The 24,803-nt window shown below is 46.5% G+C and overlaps 1 protein-coding gene across 2 annotated transcripts; it reads left to right on the forward strand.

Annotated features, from left to right (window-relative positions):
- The first annotated feature begins 5,174 nt into the window (after positions 1–5,174).
- Positions 5,175–23,694, forward strand: RPN2 (ribophorin II). 2 transcript variants are annotated; one of them, XM_082065050.1, is made up of 17 exons: positions 5,175–5,321; positions 5,421–5,623; positions 6,194–6,289; positions 6,998–7,173; positions 8,035–8,110; positions 8,498–8,632; positions 10,653–10,829; positions 11,221–11,339; positions 11,760–11,865; positions 14,210–14,301; positions 15,075–15,189; positions 15,834–16,028; positions 16,539–16,625; positions 17,189–17,284; positions 18,322–18,397; positions 19,264–19,393; positions 21,196–21,420. In XM_082065050.1, exons 1-17 carry the CDS (start codon positions 5,309–5,311, stop codon positions 21,245–21,247), a joined length of 1,944 nt encoding a protein of 647 aa, XP_081921176.1. In that variant the 5' UTR covers positions 5,175–5,308; the 3' UTR covers positions 21,248–21,420. The 2 variants fall into 2 exon arrangements, with proteins under 2 accessions (XP_081921176.1, XP_081921175.1); XM_082065049.1 differs by lacking the exon at positions 21,196–21,420 and adding an exon at positions 23,334–23,694 and having other exon boundaries at positions 5,196–5,321.
- The last annotated feature ends 1,109 nt before the right edge of the window (positions 23,695–24,803 follow it).

Genomic DNA, 24,803 nt, shown 5'->3' on the forward strand with positions numbered 1-24,803 from the left:
CTTGCAAAGCTTTGCCAGTGACTTGCCAATGTCTGTGCTCTGGGGCCACCAAGAGAACACCGGTAAGGACCTGACCCCCAATTGCAGGAGCCAGTGCAACAGGTAGTGCTGACTTTATTATTTTCTATAACAGAGAGAGGACCTCAAGCTCACATATCCCATATTTACTGGTTCTGCAGTGTCCTCCAGGCTTCCCCATGCTGATGATTTCAGCACAGCCCAAAGCCCAGGCGATGTTAAGGGGGTAAAACACCCCAGTCTGAGCGGCCGTGGGGGCTGACCAAATGCAGGGGAAACCGGGGGGGGGGATTCCCCAGGCAGGCAGGGTCCCCCACCATCCCGTCCCAGCCTCCCGCCTCTGGGGGGGAAGCATACATTTGCCCTTTGATAACTCCAGACCCCCAGTTAGGTGAGTTTTTATGAGCCCCCTGCACTGGGGGGGCAAAGCTGCCTGGAAAACCCCTGGTCTTGGCATGCTGGAGCAAATGGGAGTAGGGAAAAGCAGCAGGTTGAGCACTTCACCTGTCTGCCTCGTCCCATCTCTCATGTGATGGAGAGGGAGGCATATGACCCATGGGATGTCCTGGTTGGGTCCTTCTCTTTCCCCATGGCCACTGCTCACACTCCCACCCCCTCAGCTCCATCTCCCTCCCCACAGCAGAGAGAATCTGGTTGAGGAGCCCAGATGTGACATCATCCCATGAAAATAGGAGAGTTTCAAACTGTACAATGGGAATGGTGCAAACACAATCCATCTGTTGGAGCCCTCCAATGAGTTTCCATCCTGCTCCCAGCTCCCCATCCATCCTCCTGCGCGGGGCTGAGCAGTGCTGGGATCTGGCTCACATTGCTGGGAGGTCGGTAAATCACTTTGCTAATGGGAAACGATGCTGTGGGGGCTTGTGTGGGGGCTGTGCCCTAAGGATGCTGTCAGGAGGATGTGGGATGCTGGAGGCACTGCCAGCCCCAGCCCTGCCAGTGTAGGGACTGGGTTACCTGGGAGAGCCCCGCAGTGGGCAGTGCTCCTCGGAGAGGGTGCCTGCAGGTGTAGCACCCAGGGAGAAGGGCCAGATTTGGGTCCAAGCAGCCTGGCAGCCTTTCATCCCTTCCTGCCAGGGGGTGGGCAGTGGGACACAGAGTGGGATAGGGAGGAAGAACAGCACTGCAGAAAAATACATACCTACAATTTAATAAGATCCCCCCCCAAAAATCTCTCCCAGCTGGGGTTCATCAGGGAGAGATCTCCGGGAGTAATAATAAGGAAAGCAGACCCCATCCTGTGCAGGGATACCTTTGTGCTGGCCGGGGTGAGGTGTGCTCCTGGGAAAGCAGGCTGAACAGCTGAGCTCCTGCCGAGCAGGGACCAGCCGTGTGTCTCCAGCCAGGCAGGAGCTGTCGGGACAGCCTGGAAAAGGGCTGGCTTGGAAAGCTGTTTGCAGGCAGCCAGAGCACGGGCTGTATCCCTGCGGGCAGCCCCTCAGCTCAGAGCCACCCCGGTGGGGCTGGGGGCTGGGGAACAGGCTCTGGTTCCTTCCCAGGACTTGTGGTATTGAGCCTAAAAAGGGAATTGTTGGAGTCTTTACCATAGAAGGAAGGCCAGCTGCATGCAGGCAGAGCAGGGGGAGGGATGCTGTGGCACAGCCCGCAGGTTTGGGGCTCACTTCCCTGCTCGTCCAGGGCTCCCCTGGAATGCAGGGAGCCAGATTCAGCCCCGAGGGGCTGTGGGGGCTGGTGCTGTGCACTGCCCTCCTTGGGGCTGCTGCAAGGCCGAGCTGCCCAGACCTTGTGCATCCCATGCTGCGGGCGTGGGGGGACAACGCAGGGATGAGACCTGCAGTCCCCTCTGTAAATTCACCCCATTCCTTCCCTGCCTGCACCTGCACATGCAAGAGACCTGCAAGGGTCCCACAGGGGAGGAGAAGGAGCCGTACGTACCCATGGACAGGTCCTGGCCCCTCTCCCGCAGCTGGCAGATTATTTCACACCTCCCTACCCCCTGTCCTTGTCAGCATCTCTAACCGAAGCTCAAATAGAGACAGGCAAAGCATCCTGCAGTGGGAGAGCTGCACCATCAGGCCGAGCCCTGCCCTGGGCAGTGAGTGCTGCTGCCATGCAAAGGTCCCAGCAAGGACCAGCCAAAGGCTCTGCCTAGGACAACAGCTTATGAACTAGTTTATAATGAGTTATTGCAGCTCTTGATGGGCTACAGGTCAAACTCACAGTTATTAGAACTTAGTAAATGTGGTTTTAACAACCATCTGGCACTTATTTTATATGCAATAACCGTCCCATTACATCGAAATAAAATCCACATTTAAGGCACTTAATTGCACAAGTGGCCTTTAGCTTTTTCTCTCTCATCTCATAAAAAAACAATCCTTCCCATTTCCATCTGTCACAGCAGAAGAGCTTGGCTGCAGGTCTCCAGCCTCCTCTCGAGGCTGGGCTGGTGCATGTGGATGTCCCAGCCCCAGGGGACCAGAGCTGGCCCTGGGGACCACGGGGAGCCTTCCCCCAGGACACTGGTGGGTCAGCCACCCTGCAGCCTCTCAGAGAGGTCCCCAGCATCCCTGCGGATTGCACAGTCACCTCCTGACAGGGCAAGAGCAAGGTCAGAGATTAATCTGATAGCTTGAACAGAAATGTCATCTTACGTGGGATTTTGAGATTATTTTAGTAAGGCTTTGCTCCAGCCCGGGGCAAAAAACTCTTTCCCTCACCCCAGTTTCTCTCCCAGAAGCGCAATGGGATGGGAAATGCTATCGCAGCTGGCCAAAATGTGTCCTTTGGTTGCTGCAAAATGTTAGGTGATGCAACCTCAACTGAGCAAAACAAAAGGCCTTTCTGGGACAGAATATCAAAATCAGACGTTCTGATGCGGAACATTTTTCCCTTCCCCCAGGAAAGCTACAGCAACAGGATTTTGGAACAGACTTCAGAGGAGCTAGATCACCCAAGGGAAAATGGGAGCGGAGTAACTCAGTGCAATGGGGTATCCTCAGCGTGGGAGATGCTGCTGGCACAGATGGTGCCTGTATCCTCATCCCATCGAGCCCATCCATGACGGATGGTGCCTGCATCCTCATACAGGTACCCACCTGGGCCATGAGCATCTCCCACATTGAGGTGGTCAAACATGTTCAGGCTCAATAATTGGGGAATTTAGGTAAGATAGGTGGTTTGGCACTGATGGGCAGCACGTCTCGGCTGGGCTTTATAAAGCCACCAGCAAAGTCATCCCAACCCCACCTCAGTGTCCCCCAAAAAGGAGCCAACATCACATCATGACTCCAGCACAGCAGGAGCAGGGGTGGCCATGCGGAGCGGGGAGCCCGCTGCCTTCTCAGTGGTGGTTTTCCACATCAAGCAGCTCCCCGGCTCCCTGCTTTCCCCCAGCAAGGCTGAGAGCCTTGTCCGCATTACAGCAAATGCCCCAAAACCTGGGGGAGCAGCGGCGGAACAGTGTGTGAGCCACAGCTGCACCAGCTTCAAGGGATCTTCCCTGGAAAACAAAAAGCACAAGTTCCCAGTGCCCTCTGCAGGAGGAAGCACAGCCCTTTTCCCCAAATTTTGGGGCCTTCCAGGAGGGCAGCAAGCAGTGAAACGGGTGTTTGTCACACATGGGTTGCTGTGTCCCCTGTGTGACAGCCGAGCGTGGGACAGGGACCCAGAGGCACACCTGCCCGTCCCCAGGGGCTCATGGGGAACAAAGCTGTTCTGCAGATCGATGTGTGCGTTGGTTCACTGCAGGAACTTGGGGTTCCTGATGGTGTGGCCGTGGCCATTCCCAAGAGTCACCTGAAAATATCAACACAGGGCATACAGATGGTGTGAGTTATACACCTGGGGAAATACTGCTTAGTTAACTGAGAGGTTTGTCTTCTGCACAGCAGAGCTGGGCCTTTTTGTCTCTTTTCAAATTTGGTTCCTAGAGAAAACGAAGGGGGAAAATGAAGAAATGGAAGATAAAGCTTCTCTAAACTCAGGGATCACAGAAACGATCCCTTAGACCTCGCTCGCCCTCCATTGAGGAATCTGAGTTGCAAAGATGTACTGGTTCACTTGCAAACACCCTTCCCGAAGCCTCGCTGCTGGCCGGGAGCTCCCTCCTCATCACGAACCCTGTGTCAGGAGCGAGGGCACTGCTCCCGGCGTCTCACCAATGCAGCTCATGAGAAATACTCACTCTGGGCTGCCGAAGATCAGCCATCCCCCAGGGGACACATCCAGTGGGGTGCTGCCCTTTCTGCCCCTGCTTTGCTGTGAAGGGAGAGCTTTTTGGCCAGCAGCAGCCAAGGAGCAGGTGGCTTTGCCAGAAGCTGACTGTGGCAGTCAGCTGTAATTAAGAGCAAGAGGTTATTGTGGAGGGTGACAGGAGAGGCTGACACCCACTGGCCATCACTTGGGGGTGGCAGAGGTAACTGCATCTCGGGTGGATTAGCAGCTCCACTGTGGCTCATGGCTGTTCTGTTGAGTCCCAGTGAGTTCAGGGGTTTTCTGACGCCCCAGCAGAACACTGGTGTGTGAGCACCTTCCCACCACGGCTGCAGGGATGATGCTGAGACACCAGGAGCTGGTGGGATAGCAAGGAAATGGTGCACCAGGGGTTTCAGGTCAGCAGTGTGGGGAGCTCCCAAAGGCGTGGGCTGGCACGGCGTACCCAGCCCTGCACGGTGTGACACAGCTCTGCATGGCATGAGGCCCATGGCGCGGCAGGTACAGCATGGCAGGGAATGCTGCAGCATGGCAGGGAATGCTGCAGCATGGCAGGACGCCACATGGCATGTCATGGCGTGGCACAGAACAGCAGCACACGATATGGTGTGACTCAGCACTCCGTAGCGTGCCACCGCTTGGCATGGCAGTATATGGCGTGATATGTCACGACATGGCACGGCACGATCATGCACACACCGCTCCACGCACCTTTCTGCTGCGTCCCCTTTAAGGCGCCGCGGCGCGCTAAACGCCGCTGGCGGCTTGACCAATCACCGCAACCCACATCTCCGCCAGGGGCCGCCCCCGTCCGCTGCGTGGAGGCCCGTACCACTCCCGTCGCCCAGGGGAGTCGCCTCCGTCGCCTCCGTCTCCTCCCGGGCGGCCCCACCGCCGCTCGGCTCCCTACGCCTCCGCCCGACCCCTGAGGTCCTTTCTTCTTATAGCTCCTGTGGCGTCCGCAGCAGCGGGAGCCCGTTGGGTCGGTGCCCCCTCGCAAACGACGCTGTCCCTCCGTCCCCCCCTCGTGGCGCGGTGGTGCGGTCCGGGGCGGAGCGCAGGGCGGAAGCGGAGCCGTGGCGCAGGCGGCATCATGGCGGCGCCGGGTGAGGCGCGGGCCCGCGGTGGGGAGGGGGCCGGGGCGGCCGGTGGGGCCCTCGGGGCGGCGGGAAGGGCCGCGGGGTAACGCGCTTGTCTCTCCGCAGGCCTGCGGCTGCACCTGGGGGCGGCCCTCAGCCTCCTGCTCCTCCTCGGCGGCTCCCGGGCCCTGGCCCCCAGTCACCGCCTCACCGCCCGCGACCTGACCCGGCTGAGGGAGGCGCTGGAGCGGCCCTTCACCGACCTGCAGGCCGCCTTCTACTCCATCGTAGGCCTCAGCAGCCTGGGAGTGCGGGTGGCGGACGAAAAGGTGAGCAGTGGCGGGCCCGGCGGGGCCGCCGGTGGTTGCGCGGCACAAGGGCGCGTTGCTGGGCCGGGGGCCGGTAGGGGCAGCACAGCGGGGGAAGATGGGGAAAAGTGAGTTTTCTTCCTGTGTGCTTTGGTATTCTATGTTCTGCATCCATTAGTGATTGTCGGTGATACACAGCTGGGAAGGAAGCTTGCCCACAGAATATCTGCGTATCTGTTCTCTGTCATGGCAAATTTTTCCTTACTAAATATACACGTGATGCTTTTATTTTGATAGGTTTTATAATTGTTCTCAATTTAAATTTGAATTCTGGTTGTAGTTGAGTTTATGTGAAAATCACTCACCTCTTTTAGCAGGAAACACCATGGTTTCTGTGCAGCACTTAGCAGAGTAGGATCTGAGGGGTCCTAGGCTGTGCTGCATCACAAATATTAGCGGGGCTTTCAGTTGCCTTCTTACAAGATAAAAATGCACAGCAGTGTATACAAAACTGTCTCGGAGTTTCATGTAAATCTCCTCGGTGGCTTCAATCAAGACCGTTGCCATAAGATAACTTCTCTTTCTTCACAGGCTGCATGCAGTTACGTCAAATCTCACGTGGACTCCAGCAGCGTGGATTCCCTCTTCTATGCGGCACAGTCCATCCGGCTCCTGTCCGGCTGCGAGGTGAGTTTGGAGCCCGAGCTCTGAAAATAGATGGTAGCAAGTAAATATTCACCTTGATCTCTTTCTTTAGTTTGTTTTACGTATAACTTCTACTTTTACTTTCTTTTAGTGGGTTGTACCCTGTTGTAGCTTAGGTAAGTCACTTATGAACTGTCCAAGAGTAGTCTATACAAAGTAGAGTGTAAAGATGTAAAGCAAGTATTGATTCAGAGTAATTCTGAGGGAATGTTTCTTGCTTTAACTTTTAACATTGGTGGCTAAGAAGAACAAAGCCAGCACATTTTAATAGATTTCACAGCAGCTGTGTCAGTTAAAAGCTCTTTGGGTGGATGATAAAGTGTTTGGCTGTAAACCCTGTGTTGAAACGCTGCAGGGATGCACACGCAGCCAACTCTCACTGAATTGTGGGTGCGTTATCTAAGCCCCATTTCTTATCAGCACTACCAGCTGCTGCACAATGATGTGACTCCAGATGAAAAGTAGTAGCAGGTTACTGGGATAAATCTGAATTGTGGATTATCCTGACTAACTGATAGTTGACAGCAAAGCTTGGGGGTTTAACTAGTTAAAGTAAAAGGTAATGTATGGTAAAAGGCTTTTTCCGAAAAGGTTGTAGTAGTTCACCAGTCTGGTGTGTTACTGCAGGAAGAACCAGAAGGCCTTATTTTTTCAAGTGTAAATCAGCGTGTTCCCTGTGTTCTTCCCCAGGTGACCGTTTCAAACGAGACCAGGGAGCTGCTGCTTGCGGCCATCAGTGAGGATTCCTCCATCACCCAGATCTTCCACGCCGTTGGGGCCCTGAGTAGCTTTGGCCTCCCTTTAGCATCTCAGGAAGCACTGAGTGCTCTCACTGCTCGGCTTAGCAAAGAAGAAAGTGTGCTGGCGTAAGTCTTTCAGATGGAAATGATTCACGGTTGCATGTTTATAATCTAGGCAGTCAAATTTAGGAGTAAAGAATGTTTTGACACTTGATTTTTGTGATATAAATGTAGTAGAGTAGGTGGTGTGTCTTCCTTTGATGTATTTGTCCAGTTCATTATTGTCCCTCTGGGACATGAAATGAAAAATACAGGTTTGGGCTATTTTCTGTGTGATTTTGCAAACAAGCTTATGTATTCAGTTTATTTCAAGAAAAACGCCAACAAAGAGGACACATCCCTCTTTTAAAAAGTTTCACAACATATTTTTGATTTTAAACCCAGCCATGGATCAGTGTCATTTGTGGTTGCAATAGACCTGATGTTCTTCCTCAGCCCTGTTTGGAGGTTGGGATGCCTCTACTGTGAGGTGGAAAAAAATGTACCAGTAAGCAGAAGGAATCTTGGCATTTATCACCAAAGAATTAAATAATTTTAATGTGAAAGGAGAGAAGACATCTTCTTAAAAGCTGGGGGAGAAAGGGAAACTTCAAGACTTGCTTTAATGATGAAAAAGCTGGATTCCTGAAAGCCTCGGTAGCAAGCGTGGGGATCTGTGCTGTGCAGGGATCAAAGTTTGGTTTCTTCTCTGCCTTTGAATCTGTGAGTTTATTGCAGCATTGATGTTGCTGAAGTGGCGTTCCCTAATGAATTCTAAATTTCCACTAAATCATTTCAGGTTCATTGCCTTGACTCAACTGAATGTGGTAACAGCTGTTTTACACTTCATTCAGAATAGAAGCTGTTGTTGCTTTTATTTGAATGATGTTTGGCTTTTAAGGAAGGAAAAATTATAAAATTGTTTGGTTTTGTTTGTTTTTGTTTAAGAACCATCCAGGCTTTGGAGACGGCATCTTACTTGTCCCAGCAGGCAGATCTAAGCGGCATTGTTGAGGAGATAGAGGTAGGAACACACTATGCTCTCTAATTATTCAGGAATTTGTTGAATCTCTGTAGTGCTGAAAGATGTATTAATTTGAAATGCAAAAGGAAAAGCCAACCTGACTAATTCCATTTCTGCCTAATGTGGGTTGGTTTGGCTCTTCCTTTCAAGCAGATATTTCTTCTGGACTTTCACCTGTTTCACAGTGGACTGAGACACAAAGTCATGATTTTTAAATAGAATTAAATCCACTAAAGTCTGCCAGTTTCTTTTTCTAACTGTTTCTAAATAACTACTGCAAAATACTTCAGCAATCCCATACAGATACTCTTGATTACAGGCCTAAGGGAATGAACTTCTGTGGATCTACTAGAATGCAATTTAAATGTTAACAACTCTTTCTGTCAGGATCTTGTTGCTCGTCTGGATGATTTGGGTGGAGTTTACCTGCAGTTCGAAGAAGGAATTGAGACTACTGCACTGTTCGTTGCCGCTGCCTATAAGCTGTCAGACCATGTGGGAATGGAACCAGCAATGAAGGAGGTCTGTACATGTATTTTCCTCCCTCGTACCCCGTAGCTCACGAAAAGAATCTGCCTGGTCCCCGTTGTGCAGTGCAAGAGGCCAGTACAACCAGTTAGAGTTTGTACTGGAAAAAGTAATGAGAGCATCCATTGAAAAACATCATCTTGGAGGAAATTCTACCTTCAGGATCACAAGCTGTATTTGATTTGGTTTTTGACTTTTTCAAATATACAGAAGGAAATTGCAAGTGAGGCCTTGGGTTTTTTGTTTATTGAGACAAGCTGTTGAAAAGAATCCCTCTTGTTTCAGAGTTTGGCCTGGTATTTGGCACTTGTCTAGGACTTTCCAGCATTTCAAAGTGTTTTGTAAATGTTATTTACCTGTGAGGAAATGCGGGCACCCAAAAGGGAGACATTAGTATCTACAGCAACCCAGGTGCAAAAACTTGTTTAAAATGAAAGACTGTTGGAAATTCCTTTTGAGCTTAATTAAGCTAGAAACCATTACCGCGAGCTGTCCATTAAATATTTTTTTTCCACCACAAGTTAACTGAGTTAAATGTACTTTTGATTGAGAATGGCAGCTCCCTAAAGCACCAGCTGAAGTGGTGGGGTTGAGACAGAAGCCAGTGCAAGACGTCTGAGTTCACTCCTGGCGCTCTTCCACGCTGCTGCCAAACAGACTAATGCAAAGTAATTTCAGTGTCACTTGTGAGGTGGTGATTCTGCTACACACAATTCAAACTGTCAGCGTCCAAATGATGCTTTAAAAAAAAAAAAAAAAGACCAATTAAGGAAAATTGTTTGGTGGTGTTTCCAAATTGTGCTGTCAGAGGTGCTGTTGTTGGGGACTTAAAGCTTTATCTCTTATGAATGGTGAGAGAGCCTACAGAATGCCACAGAACTCTCTTTAAAAATTAATGTGGTATTTGAAATAATAGGTCCCTTTCCTTTTTTGTTCTCATAATTGTAGTGAAAGTGTCAGTTGCTGATTAAGGTCTGGAGCTATGTCATGCGTTCCATATAAATGAAAAATGCTCCAGGATTTGCACTATGCAGGAGTTCTGTAGTATCTGTCTGGATGTTTTCTCCAGTTACGTATGTTGGTGCTTGTTAATACAAGTAGGAGGGTGAAAATTTGAGATGCAGTGAACTTCATTTAAAAGCGTTCTTTGTAGGTTACTAAATTGCATGCCTATTGCTTTATTTGGGATTGTCTTCGATTATTCTCATTTCTGATTAGAATTTAGCCCACAATCCTTTGCTTGGATCAAAGTGCAGGTAACTAAACCGTCTGCTTTCCAGACTAGCAGGAAGGAATGGAAGAATCTGAATAATATGGCATACGCTGCAGAGTGTGGCTCAGATACGTCAACCTTACCAAGTCAGACTGCCAAACCAGCTCAGGGACTCTGTCCCACTCCCACTTTGGGGAGAACAAATTGCTTTTGGCACATCCCAGAGCCCAAGCTGGCTCTGTGCTCCTGGTGGTACTGCTGTAAAGCTAATCCTCTTAGCTCCAGGACACTGCTGAGCCTAAGGAGATAAGCCTGCATGGGCTTAGGCTGGCTCTTTCCAGAGCCAGTAGGGTGCTTTGCATCACCACTCTGTGGCCTTCCCAGCTCGGCAGGTAGCCAGGACATCCAGCCTTGTCCTTCTCCGCTGTGTGAAGACAATTGTACGGCTCCTGGAGCCAAGTTGTCTTTTTGCAGCTGCAGGCAGCCTGGATGGTAGAGCTAACGGCATCTTCCATTCTGAAACACGTAGCTTGATGGGGTGGATCCAAATTCTGGTTTTGCAAGTTTTCAGCACAATTACAGCAGTTGTGGTTGGAAACTCCCAGCCAAGAATAAGAATGCTAATGTGACATGCAAAAGGTATTATACCTCATTTTGGGTTACCTCATAACTTGAGTTGTTTTTAAAGCAAATGGGAAGTTTTTATGAATGATGTTTTCATTAATAACGTTATACTGAGCCAGTTTGCAATGTTGTGGTAAGCTGCTGGTGCTTACATGTGATTTGCTTTTCCTCTTTCAGGATCAAATTATCCAGTTGATGAATGCCATTTTTAGCAAGAAAAACTTTGAGACGCTCTCGGAGGCCTTCAGCGTTGCTTGTGCCGCAGGTTCTTTATCCCAGAACCGCTACCACTTGCCTGTCATTATTGTCCCCGATGGGCCTGCGGCTGTGTCCCACCATCAGCCCATACTCAAGGTGAGTCCTTAGCCACAAATCTAAACTCATCTCTTGGATCTCTCTTTAGAGCTGTAGGTCGGAGCTGACTATGTAAGGTGATGTATTTCGTTTTTAGCTCCAGGACTCAGGTTCCAGTAGATCTTAGTGCTTTTATGAAGGGTTTTTTTAGGAACTTCTTACCCAGGGCTTACCAGCTGCTACCTTGAGAAGGCGCTGTGCGGAAGTCGGCTCTGCTGATTACAAACTTCAGCTTTCCTGGTTATGTATGTTAGAAAGAACTGGATGAATCTGGGATGCCGGGCAGGGGAGAACTCTGGGTGCATAACGCAGAGGGGTAGTGGGTCATTTGTGCTCCCACATTCCTCCTGAGACAGTGGCTTTCACAGATATTACTGTTTTTCTCTTTTAGCTACAAGTGACCGATGTTATGTCCCAGCCACTGACTCAAGCTGTTGTAAGGCTTGACTATGCCAAGTCTGCATCTAGCAAAGCCACTGTTCTGCAACAGACAGCATTTACTCTGGCAGGGTAAGAATGTAATCTTAATTTTACCATCTGTAAGGCAAACAGGTGTTATTTAAACAGTGTTGGGCTTATTTTCCTTATGTGTTCTTCCAGCAGGTAAATGTTTGTATGATGGAAAACTCAAAATGCTGTAGTTGCGTTTTGTTGGTAACGGGTGACCGAGCGCCTTTAGTAGTGATGGTGAATTTCTGTTGCTTTTTCTTTTGACTGGGAGTGGAGAATTGCAATGTTCTTCTGACTTCAGAGGCACTTTGAAGAATTCTTTTCCTGCTGCACTTAGCCATGTTAGTTTTGTGCTGCGTTTGTCTGTTTCCCTGCTTAATTTAAAGTAATTGGACACTTCTTGGTAGGAAGATGTTACCTATTTGTAGGCTGCTGTTAGAGTCCTAGAGGATACTTACACCTTGCTTTTTTTTCTTGTAGAGATGTTTTTGAGCTGAACTTCATGAACGTGAAACCTGCTAGTGGTTATTATGACTTCTCTATCAGTGTTGATGGAGATAAGCGCTTTATTGCTAACAAAGTTGAGGTGGGTATGCATTTTGATGGCATTTTATTTCTGTGCATATTCACTCAAACAGCTTTTTATCTGTTAAGGATGTTTCCAGTTGCATGGCATTTTTATCACATGCTTTTCTGTAATACATTGAATTTTGACTCAGGATTATGACCAGTAACCAGATTAATATATGATCAAAAGAGATTTGTGTAAAGTTCAGAACTTATCACTTAAATATTTGCTGATCTGACAGCATATGAACAAGGCTAACAAAGGGAAGTGTTCATATAGGAGCCCAAAGTAGCTGTGCAAAAACGATTGCTAAGAACATTAGTTCTTCATAGTATTCAAGATTCAAGTCTGTAGATCTCAAGGCTTGGCTAGTAGGTGATTGCCTGATGTATGGAAGTCGAGCATTTGTTGTTGTCTGTTTATATAAGTTTTAGAGCCCTAGGAAGGAGTCAAAGGCGTGTTTTGGCATCTCCTAACTGTATATGATGATGCTTTTGTAGTGCTGAAAGTGACAAGAGCAAATTAAGTTTTCATTTCATATATACGTACCCCCTTTTTAGGTGGCAAAAGCTGTTAGTTCCACACCTTTCTGAAGAAGGGCTTTCTGTCAACACTCAGTTTTATGTTCCTCGAGTTTGTTACAGTGAGAAGAATGTGGCCTCTGACTATTCATATAGTCACCCCAGTGTCAACAGCTGAGAATACTTTTCTCTGGTGGTGTCTATTCCCAGGGTGACTTTTTGCCCTCAGTTGCCTATTTGATAATGGCTTTTGGAGCCTTCCAACATAGTCAGCTTGGAGTGGATGAAGACACTTACGTACAACTGCCAGCCTTTACTCTGCATATCAAATTGATGTTGTCACTGTAATAGTAATGGCCCTTGGGGATGTCAGAGGGGGTTGATTGGTGCTGCTGAAGCTGGCTGCTGGCACACAGAGGTACCGGCAGGAACGCATTAGCACTGGGGTGGCTTTGTGTGACCCGCTTCTAATAAGACACATTGTTATAGGGGAGCTGCTGCTTTTTTTTTTTCCTTACTGCTATTAGCATTAATTGTCCTTAATGCACCGTGGTTTGACAGTAATGAGCTAAACCGGAGGGTTATTACTCCAGGCAGAGACTACATTTCCTGGCATTAAAATATTTGAGAGATGTTTGTGTTCTGTTCAGCTGGAGGGGCTGTGTGCAGCAGCTCTGAGTTGCCTTCACGTAACTTTTAAAATGAATATTTCATGAGTCCATCTTCCTTTGCTCCCATGTTGGAACAAACCAAGGTTAGCCTGAATAGTCTGCATGTTAATGGGTCCATTTTCGGGGTAATCTCTATCTTAAATCACACTTTTTGTTGTAAATGAACTGCCGAGATTGTTATGTTTGAAGTCTGACCTGAATAGCTTGATTTATGTTTTTACTTCAAGTTCTGTGTGAATTATTTTCCAGGGTGAGGGTGTGGGGCTGGCTCACATGAGCAAACCTGTAATAACAGATTGTAGTATACGATGAAAAATGTCTTGGCAAGGAAACTTTAATTCTTCAGGGGAGTGTTTGCAAGCTGTGAGAACAAATGTGCTAATTAGAAACTACAGGCTGTAGTAACTGCTTACGTTTGAGAGAAGGGTTGAAATCGGTTAAAGCCACCGAGGCTTACTGCTCACATGGTCTGTGGGTTGGGACTGGGGCGAGGGCAGGAAACCATTTCTTTGCTCAGGGTTTACACAGCACTTAGCACAAAGGAGAGTGATAAATGGCAGGGCCGTGTTGTCCGCCCTGCACGGAGTGGTAAAGGCTGTGACTCCGAAGGAAGGCTTGCTGAACAAAGCGCGGGGCTGCAGGAATGCTGTGGCTTTTGCTTGCTGGTAACAAAATCAGCAGAAACCTGTTGGGCTTTAGGAGCCGACAGAGGCACAGCTGGTTGCATCTGGAGAACTCACTCATTGCACATTGATATCCAGGGAGCAGGAGGACACATGCACATGCAGGTTGAAGTTGTATCATGTATGGTGATTTTAATTTTAATAGCTAGTTTAAAAGCAAAATCAGTTGGATCTGGGTAGTTGGACTGTTTCATTAAAAGCAGTTCTCCAAAGGGCAGCAAACTCCAACAAGATGAGAAGCTGGTGTCTTCAGAACTGAGTGCTTGTGCAGGGGGAAGGGGATGGGTTGGGTTAGTGACCTGTGCAGGAGCTTTGCCTGAAGGTGAATTGCTGTAGATCCTTCTGTTCAGGTTAGGTTCTGTCCATGACTTAGTGTAAAACCCTCTTTGGGGAAGAGAACAAAAGAGCTAAAGCTTTGCAGTGAGCTTGACCATAATTAGTATGTGTGGGGTGCTCTTGAGTAATTTTCTGTTGTGTTTTGTTGCAGCTGAAAGTGAAAGTTTCCACGGAAGTTGGGATTACTAATGTAGATCTTTCTACTGTGGATAAAGATCAGAGCATTGCGCCAAAAACCACCAGGTAAAACAACTCTGTGTGTGTGATCCTTTAACGGGCAGCTCTGGCTCTCGACTGGAGATCCTGTGAGGTTTAACTGCTTCAGCTAAACTGGAGGAACCTTGTGTAACAGAAGCCAGGCAACCAAAGTTTTCTGTTCCTTGTAGGCACCTCGCTGTAGCAAAAGCACATTAGGATTTGTGTTAATGTTTCTAGTGTGCTTGGGCTTCAGTAGAGATACTCTGAAGCAACTGTGTTTAGGGGGATGTGGCTGAACCATTGCGAGGTGTACTTGAACTTAATGTAGCTGGTTTTTAACTGACATCAGTTAAAATGTAATGTGTGGGATTTAGTTTAGGTTGCACAGCTCTCTGAGGCCCCTCTGTGCGTGTGTGTGATGCAGCCTTCCTGCGCTGAAGTTTGAGTGTCTGGTTTTTGTGTTCTGCCACCGTCACACCTTTGGTTGTAGCATGGCCTTGGCTCAATGGAATGTGGGGTGTAGTATTACCAAAAACTCCTTCTGGTGTTCTTTGCACCTTAGAACAAAGTGCTTTACCTGAAAATGGGCAGGGTATGTAGCTCACAAAAATCCTGCTAAAAAATTCCATTCATTTCTTTTTATTAAATTTATGGTGGAAGAGAAAGACGTGTTGGTTCACCTGACTTTTTGGTAAAACAGCTCATGTATGCTGAGTGGACTGCAGCCCTGCTTGACCGGCTTGCATGCCTCGGTTTGTTTGAATGCCAGGCCTGCTCTGGGAAGATCATCTCTGTTCTGTTTGGTTTTTTCCTCCTAGGATAGCTTACCCAGCCAAAGCCAAGGGCTCGTTCACTGCTGACAGCCATCAGAATTTTGCTTTATCCTTCCAGCTGATAGACGTGAACAGTGGAGCTGAACTCATCCCTCACCAGGTTAGGACAAACTTTAGTCATTCCTGTGTCACAGCAGCATTTCATCTTGAAGCATCTGAAGTGATAGCTGCTCTTGAAAAGATTTGATAGGTTCAGAGAAGCCTTATGTTTCTGACATGGACAGTGAAGGATCACTGATCTTGGTAGATGGGGAGTAGACTCAGTTCGTTTGTTTTGGCTGTATGTTAAGTGAAGCCTTATCTGGCTCTGGTATTGTATCTTATTTAACTCAACTGAGTGCAGGTAGCCTGCACTGTAAAAAATAGATTTCTGATTTTCTTAATGTAGATTGTTTGCTGAAAAAGTGCTTGAATGTAGACTTTACAATTTTTTTTCTCTATAAAAATTAAAAAACAAAGCACGCATCCCTGTTGTGTGCTGTTGCATATACCCTGTCCAGTAACATTCAGTATCTTGTCCAGTACCCCAAGTGGGCCACTGGATGGTCTTGGCCCTGTGTTAATGCAGCGACTCAAAGAGACATTGAACTCTGATTTGCGGGGATCTAGACACCCAGGCTCCCAGTTGATACTCATAACTTTTGTTGACATTATGCTTTTGATTTGGGGGTAAATCTCTTATTTCATTGGAATTTGTAAATGCACTGTGAGGTATTCCAGAAGTTTTACAATATTTCCTTTCAGACTTTTGTCCGACTTCACAACCAGAAGACCGGCCAGGAGGTGGTGTTTGTTGCAGAACCAGACAGTAAGAATGTATACAAGTTTGAACTGGATACCTCTGAAAGAAAGACTGAATTTGACTCTGCCTCTGGTACCTACACTCTTTACTTGATAATTGGAGACGCTACTCTGGAAAATCCAATCCTGTGGAATGTGGTATGTAGCTGGAAGTGTGGTGATGTAGTTCTGAGATGACTGGCAGTCTAACAGGAGGGCTTGAAAGAAAAAATGCTCAAATGTCTTTGTTCTTTGTAGTGAAGCAGAATCCATTTGGCCATTTGTGGACTCTGAGGTTTGCTGTTCATTTGAAGTTTTTAAGTAAGCATCAAAGCAAGACTGAAATGAACATTCATTTCCTCATGTGGTAGAACAGAAACTTCAGAACATTTATGGGATTGATTGTAATTTCACAGCAAGCTCTTCAAAATTTAGCCTTTCTGTGCTTGCTGTGCTGGAAATGAGTCCAGCTCAGTGATGGGTGAATGGCATCACTGCCTTGGTTTAGGAGAAATTGCTAAATGTGGTGGCTTTTTCTTTAGCTTCCTTTAAAATCATGTTAGTTGTAGATGGACAAATAAGGAAATAGGCTATAGTAATGGAATAGGTTTTATAAAACTTAGAATACGTTAAGGTCAAACTTCATGAAGCTGCATGATTTCATTTCAGGCTGATGTTGTGATCAAATTCCCAGAAGAGGATGCGCCATCCACGGTCCAGTCCAAGAACCTATTTGTTCCCAAACCTGAAATCCAGGTAGAGTCAAAACCAAAAATTACGTGCAGAGATGGAGGGCTAGGCCTACTAGTATTATTTGTTCTCGTCATAATTTATTGTTGAAAAGTCATCTCTCATTACAAAAAAATACTATATAAGTAGTGTAGTTAGAAGAAGACCAGAGCTACTGCTTAATGGAATGAAATGTGTTGCAGTCCTATGTGAATAGATAAGCTGTGTCCTACCTGTGAGAGAGCAACTGGTGTCACTGAGAAGATTCAGAGACATAAATTTGAGCAGGTGAGCACCACAGAAAGCTCTCTGCTGCTGAAGGTTTCTCTTGCTTCATTCCAGCCACCTGTGCTGATGACAAGCTAACAAGTGCTTCTGTGAGTGCCAGGAAAAGTTGATTGTGCAAGAGACCAAATGTGCAGAGACTGGAATACGCTCTACTTTATAGAGTCAGTTTTTGCCATGAGAGGAACACTCATCATCCAGAGGAATGTCTGGGACCAGCACCAGGGCTGCAACTGGTCCTCTGGGGAGCCGAGAACCACTCTGTTGGAATACTTCTACTTACGACTTGGTTTCTTAATTTGCAGCACCTCTTCAGGGAACCTGAGAAGAGGCCGCCCACTGTGGTGTCAAACACTTTCACAGCCTTGATTCTCTCCCCCCTGCTTTTGCTGCTCATTCTGGTGAGTGAACTGGGCCACAGAGGAAGAAAACTTTTTCCCGTCCAGTCCAAAGTCACTTAGGGACTTATTAAAACCCTTGGTTTGTTATGACCAGCACAGCATTACTGGAGTTGTAGCTAGCAAATGTCAGCACAGAGTGTTACTCTGGTATTGACTCTTTCCTAAACTGTTCTTTTCTTGAGTCTACAGTCAGAACAGAAAAACACTGCTGCCAAGTAGAAGTAGGTAGGGTGAGTTTCTCCAGTGTGCTTCTGCTGGAGATGCTGAATAGCAGTGGGCAGATTAAGTTGTAACTAGCATTAGATTTCCACAGGGGAAAAAAACAGTGATTCTGCATTGCAATTAATATATCCGTCACAAAATCTGTTACTTAATCCTATCAGGTTGATTCCCTTTTATGGCCATAATTAGTATTTGTGTGTCTGTAGTTGAAACATCTGCTACTCACTGTATCATCAGATCAGCATTTTGAACTTAATGCAATATAAAATATCTGGTTGAGTTAAATTACTCCTTATTTGGAGCATTAAACTGCTTGCTTATTTGCTTGGCAGTAATTTCCCATTAACTATTCTTACAGCTGGCACTTAGTTGTGTCCACTGGTCTCTAGAGTTCACAATATACATGTTGTCACTTCAGTGAAAAATCTTATCAATACTGCTTCTGTTTCCCATCCTTGACACCTTTCTCTTTTGTACTCTAAAAACTGAAGTTGTTTTTATGACCAAACATCTTTTATCTATAGCAGTTCTTATGCCAAGTGCAAAACTAGAACTTTACCTTTTCTGTCTTTTTAATTGAAATTAATTCAGCTTGGTAGAAATAGCAATGTTTATTTTTCTGGAAAATGTAGATTTGGAGCAATAACCTCTCATCAGTTTAAGAAAGATAATTGAGGAGCTGCCTTTGACCAGGCAGAAGCAGCAGAAGCTCAACAGTGCAAAAGCAAAGAGCCTTCAAAGATACTGAACTTTTATTATAAAAGCTTGTGTTCACAAGGCTGTTGTAACTTGGGTTTTGTTTCTTTCCCCTTTAGTGGATCAAGATAGGTGCCAACATCTCCAACTTCAGCTTTGCTCCCAGCACCATTGTTTTTCACATGGGACATGCTGGTAAGTGTCAGAGGCTTTTCCGCTTTGTTTGACCTCAACACCTGGGAGTTACAGATGAGAGCCCTGGTGGTTAATGGGCTCGTGGTCTATTAACTATAATGACATAATAGCATAACATTTGTTCTTTTGTTTTCATCTGCCTTCCTGCTTTTCATGACTGTTAATATGGCGATAAACCTGTTTTGGCCATCCGTTTGTAACAGCGGTCATTACTGGGCTCCTCTCACACACCGTTTATCTGCACTTAATAGAACTTCTTATTTCCAGAGGTCACACTTTCTTTATTGTGTGTTTATCCTTTGCAAGCAGGGAGTTTCTGTGGGGATTGAAACCTATGGGCCTGCCATCTAGATCTTTTCTTGAAAGCTCCTCTTGTTCTTTGGCAGGGCCAATTTTTTTCATCAATTCTATTGCGCCCTTGGTAAAATTTCAAAAACATAGCAGGTTGGGAGAACATTGGATCTGCTGTTTCCCAAATGACAGCGTGTTGATTAATCCAAGTAATTTTCCTTGGAAGTTTTATACAGCTGTAAGCTCCTACAAATGTGCAAAGGTTATATCCTCTGAAATCCAGAGTATCCTCCTCCTTTTAATAGCCCTTAATGCCTATAATATGTCTATAATTCTCCAAGAAGAGGGTGTTACAATCCATCAGGATCACATTTTTCTCCAGTATGGAGACCCAGACGCCTTCTTCCCCTGGAAATAATGTATAGTCTTTAGATGTGCCATTTCAGAGCTTCAGAGATGAGACAGAAACCAAATGCTTGGGCCTGGCAGTACAACATAAGAATTGTTCTGAGGATAACAAAATGCTTGGTCTTTGAAATGCAATTTCAGCTGTGGGCCTTGTCTCTTTTTCATAGCAATGTTGGGACTCATGTATGTCTACTGGACTCAGCTCAACATGTTCCAGACTCTGAAGTACTTGGCCATTTTGGGTGGCATCACATTCCTGGCAGGCAACAGGATGCTGGCTCAGAAAGCAGTGAAACGGTAAGCCAGGGATGGCGCGTTGGTGGGAGCTGGTTTTGAAATCAGTGGGGAGGAGATCACATTGATGCTATCGTGTGTCAGTGACCAGTACAGAAATGAATGCAGCTTTTGATTCTTGGATCTTTTGGTTCTTGGTGTGGGGATGGTCTGCTTGGTCCCATTTTCATGCCCGCTTTCAGAATAAGGGATTGAACTGACAAGGGCAACAAGATGGTCTTGCTGAGGTACAGCTGGCTGCTCCCTCAGAGAATGGTCCTCGTGGCCACTTGCTGAAGTGATCAGGCACACGGAGAAAGCCAAGGGTGGAAGTTTGTACACTTAGACATGGGGAAACCCACATTTGGCAAGACGTGTTCACCGACAAATTTGTTTTGCTACATGATATGTCAAGCTCTTACAATAATGTAAAGGCAGGAGAGGCCAGACTCTTCTGCAGCTGTGCTGGTGAGTTAAGGTTTAAGAGGAGGAAGAGGTGGGGGTATCTTACTGCTGTCTTAGCGAAAAGGGCAGCAGGTGCTTATGAGAGGTGCGCAGCAAGAGGCAAAGGGCAACACACACAAGCAAAAACAGGGAAAATTCTGGGAAATGTTAGGGATACGACATTCATTTCTGTACTGATGGTGGACTGATTCTTTACAGTCGTATCTTCTGCCACGCAGTGTCTCATGACCGTGCCATGGCTTAGGCAGCCTGCATGCTGGCCCAAGCGTCCAATACAGTGCATTAGAGTTTAAACCATTCCTTCCTTTGTTTCCACCACACAGGGTTTCCATGTGAGACTTAAATTTCAGCCGTTTTCTACTAATGTAGAGTTTGGCTTTGAAGATTATTTTATTGACCGTTTTTGCCATAAAACTCTTTCTTAGTTTCCCTTTTTGAACCACCAGGAGTTATTTATCCTTGCATACCTACTCGCATAGATATCCCTGGGTTCTCAATTTTTTTGTTATACCTTATTAAAACCAGGACAAGATCTGGAAGAAAAAGAATCCCACAAGCATATAATTTTCAGGGATTTTGCATTGATTTGTTGTCTTCAAAACCTCTCCACTTGCATGGCTGTAGAAGGGAGGATGATTATCAACCCTTTCCGTACCATCCTCCCAGCTTTCTCATCCTCGCTCCCTTGGATGTCCAGCCCTCTCCACTGTGGCACTTTCTCTTGTTAGCCTAACAGTTCCAACTGGAATTTTGTTGCCAGCAGGGCTATGTAATGTCATTTAATAACGTTTCCTTTTTAATTTAAAGAGTAATGATAAAATCATTATTAATTAGAGATTGCCTAGGATACATATTTGGGGAAAAAATATACAATGAACCTTACTTCTAAGTGTCTTTGCTCAACCAGGGCTTCTGTTAGCACATAAATGCAGGTGGTTGGTTCCTAATTCAAAAGACTGCAGGGGGTGTCAGTATGCCCCTTTCACTGTAAATGACATGAAGCTGCAACTACAATGGCAAATTTGAAAGGGAAACTTCTGCCGTAGGCTAAAGTTAAACCCTTTGTACATGACTTTAAAGTTCAAAAAGACATCTTTTTGTTAACGTGCTGCTAGCCTGGCTCAGATGGTGAAGTGCAATGGTAATTAACTGGATTGCACTTTGAGGTAAAGCTGCTGTTCCACTATGGAGACCACTGGTGGGGGTGGGAAGGGGGACGGTATAAACCATCTTTTTACAGAAGTTACCAGAAGGCCTGGTTTTGCTTTTTGCATTTCTGTCACTGGTTCTGGTTCCTGGAGCGGGGCTGCTTTCGTCCTTCCTATCTCCTCTCAACCTTTCTTCCTTTCTCCTTTTGGCAGGATCGCTGCAGAGCAGAGCAGTAGGTTGGCAAAGTATAGAACGCTGCGGTAAAAGGGGGGGTTTGCTAGTGACCCCCTCTTCTAGAAGTAAGGGCCTTTTTGGAATTTGCCTTTCCGGGGCCTGCTGCCTGTTTCATTTCACTTCATCACTCGCTCCTTGTACAAAAGATAGCTGAGCTGAAGCTGCTTCCTTCCAACATCGCTTATTGGGCTTTAAATCAGTCCTTGGGTGACCTTGACTGCAGCAGATTTGCATGTTAGCCGTACATGTCCTCTGAGACTAAACTGCCTTTGTGTGATTTCCTTAATCATCTGAAGTCTGTATGGTAATATGTGCATATGCGAATATGCTGTCTTGAGCACCAAGCAGCTATCAGGTGATGAAATAAACTTAGTTTAAGCAGTATTGTTCCTGTAAATAAATTATTAATCATGTTGGCTGAAGGATAACATGATAAAAACAGCCGATATCTGGGCTGTTCCTGTCCTGCTGCTGGTATTTCCTGTCCCCATCTGCAATATTCTGGTTATTCAGCTGCCAGGCACTCTGCTGAATTACATCCTCGCTTGGGGTGGCCAGAGCTCTGTGTGCGGCAGAGCCAGGTCAGCACCACCTCGTTCAGCTGAGAACAGCCTAATCCAGGGCTCACCCTCCTATAGACCAAGCTGGTCACGATGGCTCAGGCAGCAGCAGCAGCCCCCTCCATCCAACACAATCACCTGGTAGGTCCCTGTTATCACTTCCCAGTGCAAAGCCCTTCGTTGTCTTTCCTCCCGAGCAGGTAAGGTCCCTTTGCTGTACCCACCGTGGCGCAGGAGGCAGGACTGCCCGCCGCTCTGCATGCTGCCCCGTTCTGAATGTGCTTGTGTGGCTTCATTTCTCCTTCAGTGCACCGTTTTATTTTGGGGAAGGGAAAGAGCATCTGGGACAAGTCTTATGATTTGAAATTACTGTATAGTGTGCTGCCCCGGTACATCTCACAAGCGTCTGCTTTCTCTCATGTTCATAGCCAGTGCTCCAGGCACACATAGTGCGTTCAACAGAGCTCAGTTTTGTGATGCGAAACAAAGCCAGTGTGGGTGGCTGTGTCACAGAAACGATGGGCGCTGTGGTATGAGCTCCTGTCTACAGAGCAGATAGCATGGAGGATGGTTTAATGGAAGTTACCTGCGGAGAATTTGGCATCGTGTCCCATAGAAAAGCACCCTGTTCCTACCTCTTCCTGGAGTGTTTTGAGTTATTTGAGCACAGAACAAGCTATGACAAGTAACCGGAGGTGGCTGTCGCTTGTTCTGGTAGCTGAGTGCTGGCTGCACCCTGGCTGTGTTTGCTGGTGCTGTTCTGGTCCCTGGACGCTGCTTTGTACCGTAGCTTTTGGCCAGGGGATTTCAGCTTTTAGTGGCCTGTTAACAGATGCCTGGCAAACGTGCTCCCTGCAGCTTGCATGTTTTCTGTTTCTCAGCCTGGTATTTTAACTCCTTAATTCCCTGTTGCCTGTGAGTAATCCTGCAAGATCTTGCAAATGACTTACTATCCACAAACCAGAAGTTGGGGTTTTGCTGCTGTGTGCAATCACAAGCATTTTTTCTGTATTGCTGGGTTTTCTGATGCCCAGATATGTCAGCTAAGAGTGTATTGACAGTCCAGCCCTAGACACTGGTAACAAGTGCTGAGCATCCATAGCTGTGCCTGCGTCTGGCATCTTGGAAGGGAAAAGGACCCCAAAAAGATGTGCCCATGTCACTTTACTGCATCTTGGGGACCTAAGGTCTTTTCTTTGTGCTTACGTGGACCAGCTGAATGTAAGTGGATAGATTTGCTCTGTTTAAACTAGAAGAGCTGTAAAGGTACCTGCAGGCTTTGCATTCAGCCTGGCTTGTTTTGTTCAGTTCTGTGTTTTACAATTCATCCCTTTTGCACCAGAAATTAACCTTCATTTTATCTGACCATTTCCATCCTTGAATTCAGTCTTCCATTCCATTGCAGTACTGGTTTTATCATTCCAATAAGTTTCCTTTGAGCAGCTTATCTGACAAGCTTCCTTTGAGAGAGAATTCAGGGATCTGGGGACACTTTTCTTGTGCAAGGAAGTGCTTTGTTCCCTGGAAGAGTTAATTTTTTGGATTTTTCTTTCTAGGACACACTAGTACCAGAAGAATGGAAGAAATGGGGAAAAACAAAGCAAATGCCTTCAGAACAGAGGTGAATAAATAACTGAAAGAGCAGAAGAAGCAAAGCAGATTTTTTTTTATACTAAGTCAAAAGGGTGCCAGTAATACTTTTTTAAAAATCAGATTTTTGTCATTGTGTTCATGCTACTTGAGTGCTTTTCATATGAATCCAGAAAGTCCTTTTCTTCCCTGGATCCTCCCCACTTTTTCTCCCAGGACATTTGAATTTCCTTCAGAAAAAGAGGAAGAAGAAAGCGCAGTTCTGCCTTTCCCCGGGTGCCCTCTCCTCATCCTAAATGATTTGTGAATAAAGAGGAAAGAATGGTCCTCAGTGTTGTTTTTTGGCTGTCTCGGAGGCTGTGATTGGAGGTTGGGCTCACATGAGAATGAAAAGAGCTTTTTTTCTGGTGGGTAATTTTGTGTGTGAGTCATTGCTGCATGAAGCTTCCTGCTCTTTCATGTCCTTTCCCAGTGGGATGTGTTTATTGGGGGGGACTCCCCACTCCTGCCTGTCCCTTGTGTGACGCTGTCCTCTGCGTTTCTCTGCTGATGGTGGTTCTCTCTGCCTGCAGGACGGGCTGGGGGGCAGGAGGAGCCCTCGGGGCCTGGACCTTGTGAGGAACCTGCTGTGGTGCTGTTTGTGCCTGTGCTGGCAGGTTTGGTGGGTCCCTTGAGTGGGTTCACTTACTTTTCAGCCTCTGGGATTAACCTTTTCACTCCAAATAGGAGTTGGATTGAGGTTATTGTGACTGTTCTATGAAGTAGAATGCCAGGAATCTGCTGGTTTCTCTGTGGCCAGGTTTGAGTTACTTGAGCTCTAATTTCTTGATTAATTACCACCTTCAAGACCTCTAAGCAGTGTTGAGGCAGCAAACTTGGGCTTAATTGAAGGACACACTGATAGTAATAATCAAAGTCCAGAAACTCATGATGAGCAACGTCCACATGGGAAACTGAACAGTTGCTCCCTCCCCTGCATCTTTGTGTTGGCTCCTGTTTGTCCTGTGTCAGTCTGGTTTCTTTAAAGGCCTTTTGGCAAAATAATTTTATCAAATGTCTTTTGGAGATCCAAAAAAATTATATCAACCGGGAAGCATGTGGATAAAGGGTGTGGAGCCAAATCCTCCCAAGAACTTCACATGTGTGAGACATGACTGCACTTCATAAAACCCCTCTTGCCTCCTCCCCACTGTAGTTGTTCACGCTTAGCTCACCGTTTCTGTTCTTTGTAATAATTCCGACCCGTTTGGTTTGCTCATTGTGACCATTTTACTGGATGCCGTAGAGGTTTAATGAACTCCTTTGACCTCCTCTGCTCTCCTTCAAATACCTCATCTCGTGCTGCACTCAAGTCCTTCGGGACTAAAGGAGTTTTAAGCAAGAAATAGTTAAGCTACTATTTGTAGTAATTTACCTTGGAATTCCTTTTCACCCTG

This window comes from Streptopelia decaocto (genome assembly GCF_964273445.1).
Source record: "Streptopelia decaocto genome assembly, chromosome: 14".
Classification (NCBI taxonomy): domain Eukaryota; kingdom Metazoa; phylum Chordata; class Aves; order Columbiformes; family Columbidae; genus Streptopelia; species Streptopelia decaocto.